General features: G+C 40.3%; 2 protein-coding genes and 1 non-coding gene across 3 annotated transcripts; all 3 read left to right on the top strand.

The window, feature by feature from the left end:
- The first annotated feature begins 488 nt into the window (after positions 1–488).
- On the top strand, positions 489–1,599 carry LOC117489558 (guanylin-like). The gene is made up of 3 exons (XM_034138930.1): positions 489–650; positions 846–1,035; positions 1,156–1,599. Exons 1-3 carry the CDS (start codon positions 576–578, stop codon positions 1,212–1,214), a joined length of 324 nt encoding a protein of 107 aa, XP_033994821.1. The 5' UTR covers positions 489–575; the 3' UTR covers positions 1,215–1,599.
- A 2,092-nt stretch (positions 1,600–3,691) lies between these two features.
- LOC117489557 (guanylin-like) lies at positions 3,692–5,698 on the top strand. The gene is made up of 3 exons (XM_034138929.1): positions 3,692–3,887; positions 4,090–4,276; positions 5,276–5,698. The coding sequence occupies exons 1-3, from the start codon at positions 3,816–3,818 to the stop codon at positions 5,344–5,346; spliced, it is 330 nt and encodes a 109-aa protein (XP_033994820.1). The 5' UTR covers positions 3,692–3,815; the 3' UTR covers positions 5,347–5,698.
- Positions 5,699–7,435: 1,737 nt separating this feature from the next.
- trnap-agg lies at positions 7,436–7,507 on the top strand. Its single transcript has one exon. It is a non-coding gene; the product is annotated as a tRNA-Pro (tRNA).
- Positions 7,508–21,004: the final 13,497 nt, after the last annotated feature.

Raw genomic sequence — 21,004 nt, 5'->3', positions numbered from 1 at the left:
CTATGCAATTGCCTTTGTGTCCTTCAATCAGGCAAATACAGAACTTAAATATTTGACAAATATATATTTTTCTATAAGGTTTTTTTCTGTTTAAAAATAACACGTTTCCAAATAAATAAATAAAAACACTTTCTTTTAAACATGATAGGTTCCAGTTCTGTCAGACATGTCAGCTTGTAAAACAAAGTTCAACCATTTGCTCAGAGGTGAGTAACAGGGCTTTCTAGGGCAGGTGAGGCTCTCACCGTCATCAATGGAGCGAAAGGTAACTGTTTAACCGACCCGAGGTGTGATCAATCTACGAGACAGAGCTGCCAGCAGAGCCAGGGATCCATAAAATGATCAGACAGGTGATGAGGCAAAAGAAGGATTTATGAATTCCCCTTTACAACCCCTTCACTACTGATTAACCCGTGAGAAAAACTTTGCACCTGTGGTCACATGACTGCAGAGCTGCAGGGCAGAACTGTTTAAAGGAGGCTTGTGGATGGAAGGAAAGCACTCACTGAGCTAAGCACCTGCTGAGCACACCAACCACAAGAGACAAAGACTCTTCAAGACAAATCGCTGTCACCATGAAGGCCATACTCGCCACCATCGCTGTCCTCGTCCTGGCTTTCAGCTGGACCTCTGAGGCTGTGCGGGTTGAAGTAAGTGCATTATTCATCATTTTGTAGTACTCACTGATCCTGGACAATAGCTTTGTTCATGCAGCTTACCCAAAACCTGCACCCTGTACTCTTTTAGATTACAAACTTGTTTTGACACATTATTTGAACTAATCCTACATCAGTTAACTGGTAAGATGCAGTTCTTTAACACCAATGATGTGTCTTTCTTTTCAGGAGAATGGATTGTCTTTCTCTCTGGAAGCCGTCATGAGGCTCCAGGAGCTGACAGAGAGCAGCGGAGCAGGACAACAGAGCCCTCGACTCAGGGCGAGCACCGGGTCCCTGTGTGCCGACCCCATGCTCCCCCAGGAGTTCCTGCCCCTCTGTAGGCTGAGAGGAGCATCTGCATCCCTGTCCAGACTAGGTGAGACCACTATATTATAACAGCCAGCCTTTGAGTGGAATATTAAGTATGCCAAGTCATGAATATGGAGGTCCAGGTGATAAAAACAGTGTGTCTTACAATTTTTTGTCTTTATTTCAGCTATGGTTCCCAGGGACGTCTGTGAGATCTGCGCTTTTGCTGCCTGCACCGGCTGCTAAACAAGCAACAAACACTTTGCCCAGCTTAATACTTGTGATTTTTTTCCTCCCCCTCACAACTATAGTACTTCAGAGAATAAAAAAGATTTACCTGATGAGACAGTGACATTATGTTCCCTGACCGCAGAGGCTCTGTCTCCGGTCTTTTGGCACTTAATAGACAAACTAAGCCCCCAAAAAGAAAGAAATCAAACAAGGTATGTTGTTGTTGTGGACTGTTACTGTAGCTTATTTACATTATTTTTCATTTCCATCATGCCTTTTATTTTTGGAATTTGTTTGTTACATTTCTATCTTACCAAGCTTTGTACTGTACACATATTTAAAAGTTCCTATTTTTCTTGTTTCTTAACATTGTTTTAAATAAAAGGCTTGCATTCATAAATCATGTGTACGTTGTGCTCTTTTCTGTAAACTCAATTCAATATTCAAATTATTATTATTAATATGATATATTATATATATATATATCTTTTGTAATGCATTTTTCATATAAAATAGTGACATATTGGTGGTACATGGCATCAACAAACCCCTCTCCCACAGAGTCCATAGACATCACAAGACATTGCAAAAAATAAGAAACAGCTTCGTTGAACTAGGAGGAGATTTGTTTTTCTCTTAGCTATTATTAAGATGTCATCTTGTCAATTATGCTCCCCCAGATTCACTCCAACCTCATTATGTTTTTCGTGGTTCTATATCGAGTGATAATTACAACACTCAAAACCCATTTTTGTACGGTAATGTTCGTTGGCCTCCTCTGTCAGAGCGACAGTTTTGATGTTCAGGGCCCTTGTGGGCAAATTACAATATAATTCATCCCTATGCTTTGGCCCTTATTACCCATGAGTGACTGGTCCTCGAGCACTGAGCCTGTACCTGTACATTTTTGTGTTTTATTAACTGACCCGATGTTTTCCAGTTATATTTAACTATTAAAAGGGGGTTGCGGTAAAAGTGCATGCTTTGTCAACATTCCCTGTAAACATAAGGTTACATTGTTGTATAAAAATGAAATAAACCAAACCCATTGTGATCAAATATAACATCCTTTCCTGCTTTTAATGCTTATTTTTGAAAAGGAAACTTTGATGAATGTTTTCATATTTCTCAAATAACACTAATTTGCGTGCCTAGTTCCTATTCTCCGTTTTATTTCCCATGATAATATTTTCTCTCTGTTTTCCAATAAAGCTTAGTAATTTCAAGGCATACTCACTATATGTCTGGGGTAACCAATAACAGACTTTTCTTTTAAAATCCAATTTTAAACCCAAAGATCAACAACCATAAATCTCGAAAAACACCTGAGGTGTACAAACTTAATCCGAGTAAAAGATAAATGCATAAGAAGCAAGAGTTTGCAACACTTTTCTTTCCTACTTTCAAGTCTCACTACAACCCTTGGTGGGTTTTAAAACATATTTCATCACTGTAATGTCCAGTGGACCATCACAAAACGTAATAGTTGTATGATATGTGTACAATGAAAATCAAAATATTCGCTTTGTGGATTTTCCAAAAGTCAGTTCTGCAGTTATTTAATGTTTTCATTAATATATGTTGTATGTTTGTCTTTGTGTGTGTGAGGGACATTAAGTGAAAATTGTTATCATAATACTGTGATGCTCGACTCCCAGGCAACAACTGTCTTTTAAAGTTAAAGATATTGTGTACAGATCCAGCAAAGTCTGAGCTTTCAAAATATGAAATAATAAGAAAACCTTGATTTCATGAGTGATTTGAATAATAATAATAATAATAATAATACATTTGATTTCTAAGCGCTTTTTCAGGTGCTCAAAGACACTTTACAGTGGTGATAAAAAGGAAATACAATAAAATATAAAAAGTTGAATTAAAATATTAGAACAGCAACACAACATTATTCACACATAATATGTTCTGACCTTGATGTGACTCAACAATCAGTTCACACAGTCAGTTACAATTCATTGTTGATGGAGCAGCTCCAGACTTTGACTGACACTGACGTCACACATTTGACTCTTATCTGTTGTCAAACTTTGGGATAAAGCTTCCCATGACGTGAAACTACACATAAGTGATACTTGACAGTTTATGGTGCATTAAAATGCCTTTTTCTGACTGTGTAACCAAACAAAAAAGTTGCCATTTGCATCAGCAAAGAGTCATACTATCACAGCTTTGCAAACAAGTGACCTATTTGGTCAGCTCTGTTCGTGTGGCCTCTCTCTTATCAGACGGCTCTGTGGCGAACACCTGTGGGAGAGAGACATGGGGGAGATTTATGGGGTGGCACTGAGGCATCTGAGGCATAAGAATGAAACCCAAAGTAAATAATCAAGTATAGCACTGACGGAGGAAACAACAGAGATAGAGGTTATAAAATATCTAAAGGATTATGGTTATAAACTAACAAAAGAGGATCCAGAACGCTAACAGTGGGCAATACCTTTGGTTATCTTTTAGCCACGGAGTTTCCCCCCTACTTTCACTCTTAGCCAATAAATCCCTCACTGACCTGTCCAGACTCCCTATAAGAGGCCGAGCAGACATCCAGAGACACAGAAGAATCTCTCCTCTGAACTGAGAAGCATCTTGCATCATCTGAAAATGAGAGTGCTCAGTGTCGTCCTTGTTTTGGTGCTGTGTGGGTGCAGTGGAGCTCTGGGTGTGAAGGTTAAAGTGAGTATGACTTGTTCTTGGAAATACTTTGACCTTCGTCATCTTATCACTCATGCTGCTTCTATTTTTCAGTATTTTCTGAATGCATCTGAATGGTAGTTATTGACACCAATACATCTAAATGTCTCTTTCTCATCCCCTTTCTTTTGGAAGTTCTGCATGATTTATTTTGTGCCTCACAGTTTTTCTTGTCCTCCCCTAGGTTGGAGACAGGATCTTCCCCTTGGAGGCAGTGAAGCAGCTGAAGGAACTGATGGATTTAGATGACAACGTTAGCCCTCGCGTCTCTGAGACGAGCGTGGTAGCTGCTTGTGCTAATCCTGTCCTGCCTCAAGTCTTTCGGCCAGTTTGCCAAGGGAAGGGGACAGGCATAATTTTCTCCAAACTAGGTAAGACTTTGCAAAAAATAATATAATTGTTAAAAAAACTATTCTTAATTGAACTAGACAAAAAGGCATTTTTGGGGCCTCATTTCAGTCGTGAATTAATACACATTCGGTGCAAATATTAATATTGACGAAACCAGCACATCGAATTAGCCATGTCCATTATAGTGAAGCAACATATCGATTCACTCATAAATGTGTTTTGAATAGTTTTTTGCACGAAAATGGAGCTGTATGGCAGAGAGGAACAAGCTCTTTTGTGTTTTGTCTTTCAAAGAGATATGCTTAACACAACCAAACACTTCCCTGATGAAGGAGCTGTGTTAGCTGGTTAGCCTAGCGTAGCACTGAAAACTTAGCCTGGCTGCCCAGTTTGTAAATCAATGAGTTACATCTCATTTGTTTTTTTCTGTACAACAATTCATTCAGACATGAAAGTGAGACATACTTTCAGCAAGAAAACAACAATTTACACTATTCCTGATAAAAGGACCTGCTTTACCACCCACAGAATTGCTCAGTGAGAACAATTGTAACATTTGGATTTTGGTACATTCATACAGGAAACAATCTCACAGGCTCTTAGAGACGCTGTTTTATCACTCAGAAATGTCCTTGCTCCTGACTTGAATTAAACCACACTAACATCAGGCGCAGGCTTCAGTTTGCTCAAATGGATTCCTCGAGTTCCCTGTTTACACTTTGTATTGTGCACATCCTGCAATTGCTGCACCATAAAGAGGCTCTGGAATGATAATGCCAGACAAGAGGCCTATGAATGGCTGTTCAAATACTCTTTTGGGGCCATTAAAGCTCAATAGACAAAGCTAACAACCTTGTGGGTGTATTGAGACAGATACAGAAACGGATCTCATTTTCAAAATTACAGCATTACATGAAAGTGAAAACCTGGTACTTGGGTGGGGGGAAAAAAACGTTCACTTTTTCATTTCCAGTCAGACTAATATTTATGTTTTTCTTTCTGTTTCTTGCACTTTCCAGCCTCTATCATGGTGTCTTCAGATCCTTGTGAGATATGTGTCAACCCTTCCTGCTATGGGTGTCTGAACTGAGGCTGCCATCTGCTAGAAACATACACACGTCTGACTGAGAGCCTTTGGGGCCGTCATCCTACATCCTTCTTTAACATTCATATGGCAACCATTGACTTCGGCAATACACATCCTGTCACCTAACCAACCGCAATGGGTCTCATGGCTATGGTCGACATACACATTTTTAATTGATATATAGGCTTATCAAAAAATGTAAAACTGGGTTTTGACCATTTTTACAAGTTTTGGTAGATGCTAAAGTAAAATGGCAAAGCAGATGTTTTGCATTATTTTAATATTACTTTGTTGTCTTCTTATTGAACTTTTTATTTATTGAGTGTGTGCAGCTTCTTGATAATAAAAATATGTATTCTTTGCATCCTTAAAAGCAGTTTTTACTTGATGTTTCAAGAATAATGTAATGCTCACACACACACTTCTCACCTTTTTATACAAACGCAAAATCTCACACACACACACACACACACACACACACACACACACACACACACACACACACACAGCTAATGTATGAAACAGTATTTAGGAACGTTCATGACTGACATTAATAATAATAATAATACATTTTATTTTTAGGTGCCTTTCATGACACCCAAGGACACCGTACAATTTGTTAAAAAAAAGAAAACGCTAATAGGCAACAGAACATGATAAAAACACAAACAGGAAATCATGGAGGAGACAATCAAGTTGACACAAATGAAACATATAATGGGGAGCACTACAGGGCAGTTTTGAACAGGTGGGTTTTTAATTGGGATTTGAATATGGTGATTGTGTCTGACTGTCGGATGTGCGGGGGGAGGGAGTTCCAGAGTCTGGGAGCAGTGCAGGTAAAAGCCCGAGCACCCATGGTGACGAGGCGTGTGGTGGGGACGGTTAGCAGACCAGCAGAGGAGGAGCGGAGGGAGCGAGAGGGGGTGTACTCCTGAAGAAGGTCAGCCAGATAAGGGGGTGCCAGGTTATGTAGGGCTTTGTAAGTGAGCAGTAGGTTGATATGCATGATATCAGTGACCTGCTTTCCTATTCCCTGTGCTTCACATTTATCAGATGGCACACATTGTCAATGGATCAGTTAATGCACAGGCCAAAGTGATCAACTTCAACAATCAGTGTGCTTAATCCATGGTGGCTGATGTGTGTTCCCGTGGATTAAAATAATTAGATATGAAGCCAGGACAATGTTCTTACTTACTGAGACAACTACACTAATAATAACAAAAAGCAATCCCAATACAGAAAGTGTAAAGAACGTAAAGAACTTTTTTTTTTTTTAATGTAACCTTCATTTAGCTAAAATGTTTTACTTTGACAAGGCGGTATCAATTACAAATATCAAAAATAAAGAAATAAGAGGATTAGGAAATGAATAGCAAGTAGACAATAGTTACAGACCTTAAACAAAATACAATTAAATAACAATAGCAAAGAAATAAAATACATTAATCTAGTTCATTTTGTATAAAGCCCACGTTCACATTATTTGTATCGTTTCATCTTATGGATTTACTATTGAATATTGTTAATTAATTGTATTATCTATTCTTTACACTTGACATCTATGTTATGTGTGTCTGTCCACCCTTGGATATGGCTATTATAAATATATATAAAAAATGACTGAAACAGTGACAGACACATTTCTGGATGGAGTGAGACCTCTCGCCTCTTTGGATCTATGTTTCCTCTTTTCAACGTTTGTCGACCTCTGCCGGTTGGTAGGTGACGGTCCCATCGGTAACTAAAGATTTCCGACAATCACTGCTTGCGAGTCGACCTTAGCTTAGGTAGGGTAAGCTACACAGATAACAAACCTATTATTTCAATTGTTGCAACGATGTTTTTACGTTTAAGTGCCCATTTATTTCTGTTGCAGTTACTTTCGAATGTTGATTCGCTTATTCAAAGACATGGGTCGCCATGATACTGCAGTCACTTCAAATGGAAATAAAAGTATAAATGTTTGTGGGGCATACATAACATTTCTGTTCTGCCTACAATAAAAATATCTTACTTAATCAAACAGGAGAGAAGTTAGTGGTATTTTCATATATAGAACTTTCTATATGTTCGCCAAGGTTCACGCGGTTCGTTGGTCTAGGGGTATGATTCTCGCTTAGGGTGCGAGAGGTCCCGGGTTCAAATCCCGGACGAGCCCTCTCATTTTTATAAGTTTAATGATTATTAAAATAATCCACTTGTCTGTTCATGTTATAATGCCTCAACAACACGATGGAACTGTTCAACGTCAGTATGTTATGAGTTTAAAACAAATGTATTCATTCTTCTTTTCGTTGTTTACGAATGTTACTTGACTTCATTAAGTGACTTAGTTACACTAATTTAATGAATGTAGCAGGGTATTCTAATTTCTCACACAATTATGAGTTCACAACACATTGTGTAACTTGAGTCTAAACTCACCAGGTGGACTAACAAGTGTATGAAAAAAAGAAGTGTAAGGACACTGATATGATCAGCCACTTCCTCAATTCTGCTAGACTTTCACCAACCAATTGACACATCCGGGCACAATTTAAATACCGCGCGGGATGTTCATTCAGGTGTGAGACAAACCTATTTCACAAACTCTGCAACGCCTTTCAACCGCAGGATAAGGAGCCGACTTGTTGAGGTAAGTTTAGTGCGCTATCAAGCTGTGTTAAATACTGCCTGTCAAACGAAATGCCAGGTACCGATAACACTAGGATTGAACGCTTGGAGATGCACGAGAAAGGTAGAGGCAAGCTATCATTGCCAAGACTATTCGTGCATTAATCTTCAACAATAGTTGTAGCCCCTTTTTGTTTTTAAATGTAGGCTATGTGTAGTCATTTTGAGTGTCTCTGTTGTCATTGTTTTATTCTCGGTGTATTGTAGTACCTTAAAGTCTCTTTGTGATTGGTTTGTTCTTGTAGTTTTTCCCCCTGTGTTGTTTGTATTATTAGATGTATTAGCCACACAATTCCTGCATTAATCTTCAAATAATTGTTAAACCTATTTGTTCTCTTTATGCTCATTTTGAGTCTCTTTGTAGTCATTTACATCTCTTTTGTACTCGTGCTAAGTCTCCAGGTAATTGAGTTGGTATTGCAGGTTGTTTCTTATGTTCGACTCATTTTGTAGTGTCTCTTTGTTTTCTTTTTGTTTCATTTTGAGTCTCAATATTTTCTTTTATATTTAGGCGTTTTGTTTATCTTTTATGTATTTAGTGTGGTTGTTTTTCAAATTATGTGTGTGTATGTGTATAATGGTTTAAATCAGCACCTTTACCACATACAGCTATAAAATCTAATTTAAACCCCTAATCATAACAAAAACAATACAAATAATACTGTGATATGTAACATACATTAAGTGAAGGAATAATTATTTTAATCTAAATACTTTTTGGTGCCTTTGGTACGTTTTGCTGTTGTTGTACTTCTGCCCAGTGTGCACATTCCTCTCAATACCCACCAGAGGTCACAATTTACTAAACTATGTTTTCTATACTGGGAGAACTTCAATGCATGCTTGTAGCATATTGATATATCCTCTGCATTTGATTTCATGAAATTGTGTTTTTATTTAAAACAACAGCTTTGTTAAGGTTGGTTTATTTATATAGCACATTGTCAGACTCAAAGGCAATTCAAATTGCTTTAAATAGGCATTAACAATAATTAAAAACAAAAATACAATTCATAAAAGAGTGATCGCAGCAGAAAGTGCTGATGATAAGGCCCAATTGGAGCATCTGTGGATAGGCAGCATTACAAAGAAAGGTTTTTAACCTTGATTTATAAGAACTCATTTTCAAGCAGTTTGTTCCAGGTTTATGGTGCATAGAAGCTTAAAGCTGCCTCATCTTCTTCTTCTTCTTCTTCTTCTTCTTCGTCGTCGTCGTCGTCGTCTTCGTCTTCTTCTTCCTCATCAGGTAAAACATATATAAAGATATTTTGTTATATTATAAACCTAGAGAAGCGTACAGCTTGACACTACATACTTGCCTAGTTCCTGTTAACCCTGACAACCTTCCAAAGAAGCCCTTAGTGAGTATTTTAAGTTATTTAAGGTTATCTTCACCTAATGAGGAATGTTTTTATTTTCACAGCTTGTGTTTGATAAGAAATACCCTCCCTCCTTCAGCTTTTCTAGTTATCCTGCTGGAGATAATCCCAGTATGCGAGTGATTCTACAATTTAGGGTACATTCCATGTCCATTGATGTCCATTGATGATAATTATAATTATTCTAACTATTTTCTTCAAAAATATCATATTTTGCCTATTATTGGAAAGCATGTTATAATATCACACAAACATTATGTGCATCCTATGCTTTATTTAGCTTGAAATGTGTCATGATGTTCTTAAATTGTCAGTTTTTGCTATGTCCGTTTTTCAGTTGAGGGTGTCTTGGTTTCAAAATAATGAATAAAAACCATTAAAGTAAATAAAAAAAAGTATTCATTTATTTCAAAAGTCTAAATACTAAAGAATAATAACATATTTTTAATTGATTTTTAAATAATTTAAATATCTTAAAGGGCCCATGTCATGGCCATTTCCACTGATCATAATTACATTGTTGAGGTATACTAAAATAGATTTATACTGTGCAATTTTCCAAACTCACATTGGTTTCGCATACAGCATCTCTGTCAAGCATGTGTATTCAGCAGTATTCACTTTCTCCACTAAACGACTCGTTGGAGCTCTTGCCCCCCCCTCCCTGTGAGCCTAGTGTGCTCCGATTGGTCAGCTCGGCCACTCGTTCTGATTAGTCAACCACCAGAGAGGCTGCGCCCATGTCAGTGCTTTTCCCGGCTGCTCTCAGCGTAACATCAGTCTTATCATGGCGTCGGTACAGCGGTATATTTTATATACATATATATTTTTAACTGTTGTTATAGAGGAGTGTGACGGCCCCAGGGCCTTTGTCTTTGTCTCCTTGTCTTTCCGTTGTGGCCTACGAGCTACTCTCATAACAAAGAGTAAGTTATTTTTACCCGTTATAAACTACTACTGTTTGATGAGAAATCAAATCATGGTTTGCTATATATGAATTCAGGGAAGAAAGGATAGGCCTACTAAGTATTTCCATTAAACTTTATTTTTAGAAATGTACAAAATGAACATAAATATACATATATACACACGGTATATCATTCATTCCTCCTCCTCGCATCTTGCCCGCGCACAGTCGGCGCGGTGCCTTTTAGCACGAGCCCTCAGTAGTAGTCGAAGTCCCTTCCCCGTCATGGATTGTCCGCCAGGATCTGGCTGGACGAAATCAAATGCAAATCACAAAATATTAGAGAAACTTAGTTGTTTTAGATTCGTTAGTAGTAGTTGTGTAATGAACAGCTTGCCTGCTAATATGCTAACCTAGCTTTGTTTACCTTGGTAGCTAACACGATATGAACGTTAGCTTGGAGGAAAGGCAACTATAATGCAGTGTAATAAAACTACTATGAACAAAAGCTAGTGGTTCATATTAGGCTAGCAATAACGTGTTTATAATTGCAATCGTATACGGGTATTCTGCTACCATACAATGTAACTTGCATGAATACATTGTTTTGCGCTAGCATACAGCTAGCCTCGTTAGCTACATGCAGTATATGTACGGTCACAATGTACGGTAAATCACAGTACAGTATACTGTATGAGTATTCCGTGTGTGTGACTGCAGACATTCTCCTGCCATGACAAACATGTAAGGCCATCTGCTGACATTGTAGTTGATATATTTAAACGCTAGCAACGTAGCATCACAAAAATGTTTTTCCGACCAAAACTAGCTCTAGCTCCGTGTGTTAGATCGCTACGCCAGCTATAATGTAATTACGTTTCGCGACTGACCGGCAAATCACCCGGAGTATACTGTCAATAGGTATTTTGTGTGTGAATGCAGACATTCTCCTGCTATGAGACATGTATGCAAGGCCATCTGCTGATATTAGAGTTGATATATGGAAACTCTAGCAACTTAGTTAGCACAGTTAGCACTGTGTCAATGGCTTAGCAGTCCAACACAGTTTACACATTTAAACAGTCTTGTTTGATAAATACACAAATAACAATGCAAACTTACAGGTTGTATACCCAGATCTTCCCCTGCTCCAAACGGTCCAAACAAGCTGTGCATATCCGGCCTCAAACTGGGCAATGTTTTGGAAGCTTTCGTCTGTGAAATGCCGGTTCTTCGAACCTCTGGAGGAGGAACACGCCGCTGCTGGTGTGGCCATAGCTCTTCGGGATTGGTCCATTTCGTTCCGGGTACCGCATGACATCAGGCGGTACCCGGAAGAATCAAATGGGCAGTGACGTATCTCCAACGAGGCGTTTTGGGGAGGTATTTTCTGTGTTAGAGTTTTACTCGCTACAGGGTGTACTTTGAGGGTTTTGACTCTGCACACCGTTTACATGCATAAAAACCTTCATAACACACAAGGGGACGGGTAATAACCGGAAAAGCATGACATGGGAGCTTTAATATATGAATGTCCGCAAAAGTTCTGTCAACTATGTTACTAACAGAACTCCCCCCTTTAACTCAAAAATGGTTTGTCCCAATACCATGTCACCAGCATCACATGATGCCATGTTCCTCTTTGGCAGACATTTTGAACACACTGTGGTGATTGTCCTCTAACTTTTTACAATATGTTATGTATAATAGCACATTGTCAATGAGTATATTAATTGACCATCAACAATGTTACGTACATTGTTATGGTTTACAATTGTTTAATGATTTTAATTCAATTATATGTTCAAATGTGATGTTAACCTGTTCAAGAAAATGACATGTGGTCATCCAGGCAAGGCCTACCATTGAAATGATGGGTCAAAATAGGGAAATTGTCAACTAGGTTACCTGTCAACTAAGTTACCCAGTACTGTAATAACTGTAGTAACTTAGTTGACAGGTAACCTAGTTGACAATTTGTATGACATGTAGACGTCATTACACATCATTATCAATGGCATTTTGCACTTCTGCCTTGAAATGAACATAGTGCTGATGGTTAATAATGTGTCCAGTCAACTATATTATTTGCGTCAAATGTTTGACTTTCATTGTCAACTATGTTGCACCTCATATTTTCAAATTTAAAATAGTGCTACTGATATCCTTTATAGTATAATGTATATCGACACAGGTTGGAGTTTTACATGACATCTCTTAAAACTATCAAAATGGCCTGTATGGTAGTTTTATAATACAAAATATCCCTAAACTTAATGACAGTGCTGAACATATCACATGAAAAAACAAAACTTTAATACAATTATTTTTTAAACTTTAAAAGATCTTTGGATATATGGTAGAATAGACTCAAGAGCCTTTCAAATTTGATTTTACTTGAAGTGCAGGACTTAATCAAATGATTGTAATGACATCAAGTTTGTCCGTAACATAGTTGACAAACTGAGTAGTGAAAACATCCTTTCCCTTTAAAATAAAATAAAATAAAAAAATGTTTAAGCTTTGCAACTAGTGGATATGTTACACTGAGGAATATACTAACTTGAACCACTGATTGTTCTATTGAGAAAGAACACTTTCTTTGTACTGTTTTGTTGATGTGAAATGCACCCTAAATTATAGAATCAGTCATGCACTTAAAGGAGCATGTTGTCAGTCTGTATGGTAGGGCAAACAAACCAACAGACGATCACATAAACATCAAAGACTGAGAGTTTCAATGTCACTTAGTGGTGCACGTCTTTGGACTTTTGGAGGACATGCAAGGCCCACACAGGAAGGCCTGGCAGGTCAGGTCCATGGCCACAGCTTTTTTGTGGTAAAGCGATAAGTAAAACCAACTGAAAACATGTGTGTATTGATTTTGAAGTCTGTCGGGTTTACAAAGCCCTTAAACTCCACTTTCCTCACCCGCGCTTATTGACTTTGAAGGACCAGCATTGATTGAGTAATGTTGATTTGTGTGTGCCTGTCACAAGCTTTAAAGTGGACCTATCATGCTATATTTGAAACATATATTGTAGGGCCATACCTATACAAAACATGTCTGTGAATTTTTTTTTTTTCAAAATACCAAAAAGTTCACCCATTGTAGCCATCTACCGGAGATAAAGTTAAATTCTGCTGTGATAAAACGCTATCCTGTTTAAACCACGTCAAGGATTATTTCTGAAATAGTATGGAGCTCAAATGCTTTTTCTCTTGCAGGTTTATCACAAGGCGAGTTCCTTTTTTTATTTCCTGCTTTTTAAACACATGTGCTCTACAGTACAGGTTAGCTCTGAGTGTTAGCGAGGCTTGCTAATGTAAACAAAGACGAGATTACGTCCAAAACACGTCAGACATTGTTTCTGATAGCAACTTTCTGTGGGTCCGCCGGCGATTTGACGTCAGATCGGCGGCAAATCTGTATCTGCTCGTTAACTTGTACTCACGTTTTTAAAAGATTTGGGTACGGAGGAAAAGAGAGAGGGTTTTATTTTCTGACGCTGCGTGAGTTCCCCGACGCACGGGGACACATATGTATGTATAAAAGACACCACAAAGTGCATTTTGCATGATACTGTAGGTCCCCTTTAAGTAATAAACTGTCACTGATTTGTCTCAAATGCATCACTACAAATGTAAAAGTAAATCTTGATTTCAACATGTTGCTGTCAACTCAGCTGCAACAGGCTACTGGAAATACCAGTAGATGTGGATATTGACTTCTCAAAATGGTTGCCATCCTTAGTAACTGTTTGTTCCCGTATTTGCAGTTTAGTTGGAACATTGTAACCCTCAATATTCTTTGGTACTTTTGTAAAAATGGGTCCATGAATTCTGACCCAAGTAAATAAAGTACATTTCCAGCAACTTTTTATTATCCACTTATGGGATAATTCATTTTGTTTACTAATTGATTGGTTTATGAAATATCACTTAAAATTACTCATTAGGATTTCCTAAAGCCCAATGTGATGTATTACAATTAATTATATGCGCCGGTGAAGATGGCCGCATTGTCTTTTGGCTCCTCTCCAACTTTGCCCTTTTACGATTTTTTTTAGTGTTTATTTACTTTTTGCCGTTTGCTTTTAACATGGTTCGCAACATGCAAGCCGACCGCACCAACTCTGCTATACAATAAAGCAGAGAGGAACTTATTCACATCAGAAACTTTGTGGACAATAGCCCACCGACAGACAATGGAGATTCACCATGGCTACCTACTGACGCAGGAGGAAGACCAAGCGGGGGTCCCGCGCTGGGCTGCTGGTCAGACTGAGGAAACGAGAAAACTGACCCCCTCTTCCGAGTATTCTTCTGGCTAATGTACAATCGATTGAAAATAAGCTAGATGAACTCAGAAGTCAGATTGCTTTTCAACGGGACATTAAGAACTGTAACGTGTTCATTCTCACTGAGACTTGGCTCAACCCCACTATCCCGGACTCCGCCATTGTTCCTCACGGATTTACTGTTTTTCGCTAGGACCGGACAGTTAACTCGGGGAAAAGTAAGTAAGGGAGGTGGTGTGTGTGTGTCATGATAAACAATAACTGTTCCCCTCATTTAGAGCACCTCATGATCACATGCCGGGCTTTTCACCTGCCGAGAGAATTTACATCTGTTGTGATTACAGCAGTGTATATTCCGCCGCTCGCCGACACAGCACTCGATCAGCTGTTTGGGATTATCGACAAGACCGAGACTTCACGGCCAGGGGCCGTTCGCTGTGGCCGGGGATTTTAACACCGCTAACATGAAGAAGGTCCTGCCGAAGTACTACCAACACATCAGCTGCCCGACGCGAGGGGCAAACATACTGGACCATGTTTATTCCCCTTTTCGACATGGCAGGCAGAAACTTAAACGGGACAGACCGGTAACAAGGACAGTACAACGATGGAGTTAGGAGTCAGACTCAGCACTGCAGGATTGCTTTGCATCTACGGATTGGAGTGTGTTTGAGGACAATAACATCAACACAAACACGGACACGGTCATCTGCTACATTGGGAAATGCATCGATGACGTGGTTCCTAAGGTTTCTGTACATTCCGGAATCAAAAGCCCTGGATAAACGGTGAGGTGCGCGGCAAGCTGAAAGTGCGCACTATCGCGCATAGAGCTGGAGATTTGGAGGAGTACAGGAAATCTAGATATAAACTCCGGAGAGCTATCAGCAGTGCAAAGAGACAATACAAAGACAAGGTGGAGTCTGACTTCAAAGGCTGGAACATGTGGGCGGGACTAAGAAAAATGAAGGAGCAACGGGGGGTGCTGCGGGAGTGTCTGCGTGCGCATCTCTCCCAGATGAGCTGAACAGCTTTTTTGCTCGCTTCGAGAGCAGCCAGGCGGTGGTGCAGAGAAGGATCAGGAGCCCTGCCCTTTTGTTTTAAACAGGGCAGATGTGTGCAAATCCTTTAAAAGGGTTAACCCACACAAGGCTCCTGGACCTGATGGCATCCCTGGCCGTGTTCTCAGGGTGTGTGCAGTTCAGCTGGCAGAGGTGTTCACAGACATCTTCAACAGGTCCCTGCTGCAGTCTGTAGTCTCAACATGTTTTAAACACTCCACCATCGTTCCTGTCCCCAAAAAGACAAAAATCACCAGCCTCAACGACTACCGCCCAGTAGCACTCGCCTCCATCATAATGAAGTGCTTTGAGCGGTTAGTCAAATCATTCATCACCTCCTCCCTCCCTGACTCTCTGGACCCCCTGCAGTTTGCCCACAGAGCGAACAGGTCCACTGACGACGCCATAGCCCTCACCCTCCACACTGCCCTCTCACACCTGGACCAGAGGAACACATATGTGAGAATGCTGTTCATTGATTACAGTTCAGCCTTCAATACCATTGTGCCCTCCAAGCTGGTCATCAAGCTCAGAAACCTTGGGCTCAACAGCGCCCTCTGTGACTGGATCCTGAACTTCCTGACGGGCAGACCCCAGGCAGTGCGGGTGGGAAACATCACATCCTCCACCCTGATCTTCAACACCGGAGCCCCTCAAGGCTGCGTGCTCAGCCCTCTCCTCTACTCCCTGTTCACTCACGACTGCGTGGCCACACACAGCTCCAACACCATCGTGAAGTTTGCCGATGACACGACCGTCATCGGCCAGATCACAGACGGCAACGAGACGGCGTACAGAGAGGAGGTCGAAAACCTGACATCTTGGTGCCAGGATAACAACCTCCATCTCAACGTCAGCAAAACCAAGGAGCTAATTGTGGACTACAGGAAGCAGCAGAGAGAGGGTCACGCCCCCATCGCCATCAATGGGACTACGGTAGAGAGAGTCAGCAGCTTCAGGTTCCTCGGTGTCCACATCACTGAGGACCTGACATGGACTCTTCACACTACCACCATCACCAAAAAAGCTCGACAGCGGCTCTTCTTCCTCCGCAGGCTGAGGAGGTTCAACATGGACTCCAGGATACTCTGCAACTTCTACAGGTGCACCATAGAGAGTATCCTGACTGGCTGAATCACGGCCTGGTACGGCAGCTGCACCGACCTCAATCGTAAGGCTTTACAGAGGCTGAAACTGCACAGAACATCACCAAGGTGGAGGACCTTTACTCCCAGCGGCTCAGGAAGAAAGCCCTCCGGATTATAAAAGACCCCCATCACCCCAGCCACAAACTGTTCTGTCTGCTGCCGTCTGGCAGGCGGTACCGCAGCATCCGGACTAAAACCACCAGACTCAGGGACAGTTTCATCCCACAGGCAATAAGACTATTAAACACCTGAACTGTTGAAACAACATTTGTTAAACACCTGAACTGTTGAAACAACATCCATAATATTCATCTGGCTGCTACTTAGAAATTATTTATCTATTTATCTAATATTATATTCCAATAACTTGCATATAGACTCTTATTGCACTATTTCACTTTTTTAAACTATTTTTATTTTTGTGTTTACTATTTACTTGCACTATATTTTTCTGTTTATCTTTGTTTTGTGTTACACTGTTGGAGGAGCCTGTGACCTAAGATTGTCATCGTCATAACTACACTGTAGCTATGTTCGTATGACAAATAAAAACCTTGAACCTTGAACATTTTTTGTATCTATTTTTTTTTCATAAAGTACAAAACCAAAATAAATTATTCTTTGTTTGCCATATGAAATGAAAAATGTTGTATATAAATATTTGTGTTTTTGAAAGTGCAGCGTGTTTGTCCTAATGGAAGTCTTTTTTGCGGTTTTAAACCTGTCGGCCACCGTATAAGACTTAAGAAGACTAACCAATGTGATTTGTTGGGTTAAAAGCAGAGAACACATTTCACTATGTGTGCTGTGTGCTCTGCATGTGTGACCATTAAAGAGGGTTTCGTCCCTCCAATTCTATTCTATTCTATGTGTTGCAATGTTGGCAGGTTGTATGAACTTTCAAAGATTCAATTTTGTTGGGAAATATTAAATGTGAACAGTTGTTGTTTTACGTAGCCTGTAATAATTGGGTAGTGAAATGTACATTGCTCTTGGAAGTGGCATTGGCAGTAGCAGACATGGTTAATAATTGAGTGTCACTTTAGAGCCGATTTTAATCCATTCCTTATACTTTTGCTTCTGAGTTTTTGGTTTTGCAAGGCAAAACAGACACCACCCTCTACACGTATTAAATGCAGAGTAATGCTCGTAATAGAGCCCCATGCAACACTGCTCCAAGGTGAATCCAAAGTGACAGGCCTGGTCAGTGTTTTCCTTATCTTGACAAACCCATCCCCCCTGCACTCATTGGAGTCATGGATGAATTATCTTGACAGACTTCATTTCAAGTAGGTTGTTCACTGGATGATAGACGGTAATCTTTTTCGCTGGGATATCAAAATAAACCTGAACCTAAACGGATGAATGAACCGCTCACTCAGCTCTCATTGATTTCTGTTTGAAATTACAAACTGGAGAGAAAACATGATGGCTGTTCTGGAAATGTCAAATTCAATGTTTAGACGATGGGCCATGCAATCGCTTACTCATCTTCCACCTGAATGCTGCCTTAAAGGGCCCATGTCATGCTTTTACGGTTATTACCCGTCCCCTTGTGTGTTATGAAGGTTTTTATGCATGTAAACGGTGTGCAGAGTCAAAACCCTCAAAGTACACCCTGTAGCGAGTAAAACTCTAACACGCCAAAACGCCTCGTTGGAGATACGTCACTGCCCATTTGATTCTTCCGGGTACCGCATGATGGCACAAAATGGACCAATCCGGAAGAGCTATGGCCACACCCAGCGGCGCTGGCCGCACCCTCTGCCAGCCTAACATTTACTGTTGGAAGCTCTAGTTCAGTTCACAATCGATCCAGTCATGCCAATGCCAAGGACCTGTTTCCTGAAATGTGAGGAGAAATCTGAGCTGTTTGTCCTACCGACGGAAGAACCACGACGAAGTCAGTGGTTGAAATTTCTTTTTAACACTGTTCCTTCAGAGGTTCGAAGAACGTTACTGTGTGCGCGGCATTTCACAGACGAAAGCTTCGAAAACATTGCCCAGTTTGAGGCCGGATATGCACAGCATTTGAAACTGAAGGACGATGCTATTCCTAGTTTGTTTGGACCGTTTGGAGCAGGGGAAGATTCGGGTACACAACCTGTAAGTTTGCATTGTTATTTGTGTATTTATCAAACAAGAATGTTTAAATGTGTAAATGTGTGTCGGACTGCTAAGCCATTGACACAGTGCTAACTGTGCTAACTAAGTTGCTAGCGTTTCCATATAAACTCTAATATCAGCAGATGGCCTTACATACATGCATCTCATAGCAGGAGAATGTCTGCATTCACACACGAAATACTCATAGACAGTATACTCCGGGTGATTTACCGTACGGTCAGTCGCGAAACGTAATTAAATTATAGCTGGCGTAGCGTGTATGCTACCGAGCTATCCAACGGAGCTAGACATGGGTTTGCTCGGGAAAACATTTTTGTTATGCCAGCTACAATGAATGTAGCAGACTACCCGTATAAGATTGCAATTGTAAACACGTTCTTGCTAGCCTGATATGAATCACTAGCTTTTGTTCATAGTCGTTTTATTACACTAAACAAGCCATTGACACAGTGCTTACTGGGCTAACGACGTTGCTAGCGTTTAAATATATCAACTACAATGTCAGCAGATGGCCTTACATGTTTGTCATGGCAGGAGAATGTCTGCAGTCACACACGGAATACTCATACAGTATACTCCGGGTGATTTACCGTACGGTCAGTACATTACAGTTGGCTTTCCTCCGAGGTTTGATTGATTGATTGATTGAAAAGTTTATTAACAGCTTGTATATTGGGTACAGTACAGTACAGCTCAAAACATACAATTGTTAAGGGGATGCAGACCAGAGAAAGACTTTCGTCTTGTTTACATCAGGGTCCCCCATTTCCAATTCATCATATCATTTAAGACATATAAGACATATTTGACATACAGATGGCTTATTTACAATTTACATACAGGTGGTTTTTTACATACAGATGGCTTATTTACAATTTTCATTTTAGATTTCGTTCTAATACATCCTAACCGGACATTTAAGACATACCAAGTCTACAGATATACAGTTAGTAACAGAGTCTAAAATGCGAGTATATACATAGATGGGGGGGGGAAGCTGTCCATTGTACGACAGGTTGCGATTTGTACCATTACCGGGGCCAGTTTTGCAATGCTTTCCCCCGAAGGTGCTCTTTAAGAGAGGTTTTGAAGGTAAGTATAGTTTTACTTTCCTTTACAGTTGTGGGAAGAGCGTTCCACCTTGATGTGGCATAATTGCGAAACGTGTATTCCCCTTTTTTTGTGCCAAATCTGGGTTTTACATGATTTGTGGAGCTCCCTCTGGTGTTATGATCATGGTATTCCTTGACCTTTGGGAAGAATTTTGACATGTACATGGGTACCATAGAGGTGTAGTGGATCTTGTAGACCAGGCCCATTGCAAGTAGCTGTACTCTGTCGTCTACTCTAAGCCATCCTAGGTTGTCAAAGTGGGCAGAGGTGAGGTGGGTTCTAGATGAAAGGTCAAGCAGTAGTCTGACCAGTTTATTTTGCGATGTTTGAAGTTTTATTTTTAGCGCCTTGGAGGTGCTATGGTACCATGACGTGCAAGCATAGTCATAGTACCCTTGAATGAGTGCTCCTGCCAGAGTTTTCAGGGTGTTTTTGTTTACCAGAGAGGAGATCCGGTATAGGAATCTAGTTCTTTGATTGACTTTTTTTATTACATTGGATGCCATTTTGTCACAGGAGAGGTTTGCCTCAAGAATAGATCCTAGGTATGTAATTTCCTTCTTACTTGTGACAATAATGTCACCCACTGCAACTGAGAAGTCGTCGGATTTGCTGAGATTATGTTTCGAACCGAAGAGAATGGACTCTGTTTTACCCAGGTGTAATGATAATTTATTATCGGCGAGCCAGGTGCAGATTCTGCCGAGCTCGGAGCTGAGTGTTTTTTCAACCTGCAATCTGCTCCTGTCAGAGACCAGCAGGGCTGAGTCGTCCGCGAACAGGAACAAGTTGCAGTCACATGCTGATGACATGTCATTTGCATAAATTAGGAACAGTAACGGACCTAATATGCTTCCTTGTGGAACACCACAGCTCACTGGGAGGGGGGGGGACAGAGTACCGTTTACCTCCACCATCTGTTCTCTCCCCTCCAGGTAGGATTGCA

The sequence above is a fragment of the Trematomus bernacchii genome, unplaced genomic scaffold, assembly GCF_902827165.1.
Source record: "Trematomus bernacchii unplaced genomic scaffold, fTreBer1.1, whole genome shotgun sequence".
NCBI lineage: Eukaryota > Metazoa > Chordata > Actinopteri > Perciformes > Nototheniidae > Trematomus > Trematomus bernacchii.
The sequence above is the reverse complement of the archived record's forward strand: the minus strand, read 5'-3'. Positions and strand labels throughout refer to the sequence as shown.

Excerpts from the sequence above, each read along its gene's own strand:
- LOC117489558 (XM_034138930.1), top strand. The coding sequence starts at position 576 with ATGAAGGCCATACTCGCCACCATCGCTGTCCTCGTCCTGGCTTTCAGC. Across the intron at positions 651-845 it reads CTGAGGCTGTGCGGGTTGAA|GAGAATGGATTGTCTTTCTC; the intron begins GTAAGTGCATTA and ends CTTTCTTTTCAG. Across the intron at positions 1,036-1,155 it reads TGCATCCCTGTCCAGACTAG|CTATGGTTCCCAGGGACGTC; the intron begins GTGAGACCACTA and ends TCTTTATTTCAG.
- LOC117489557 (XM_034138929.1), top strand. The coding sequence starts at position 3,816 with ATGAGAGTGCTCAGTGTCGTCCTTGTTTTGGTGCTGTGTGGGTGCAGT. Across the intron at positions 3,888-4,089 it reads CTCTGGGTGTGAAGGTTAAA|GTTGGAGACAGGATCTTCCC; the intron begins GTGAGTATGACT and ends GTCCTCCCCTAG. Across the intron at positions 4,277-5,275 it reads CATAATTTTCTCCAAACTAG|CCTCTATCATGGTGTCTTCA; the intron begins GTAAGACTTTGC and ends TGCACTTTCCAG.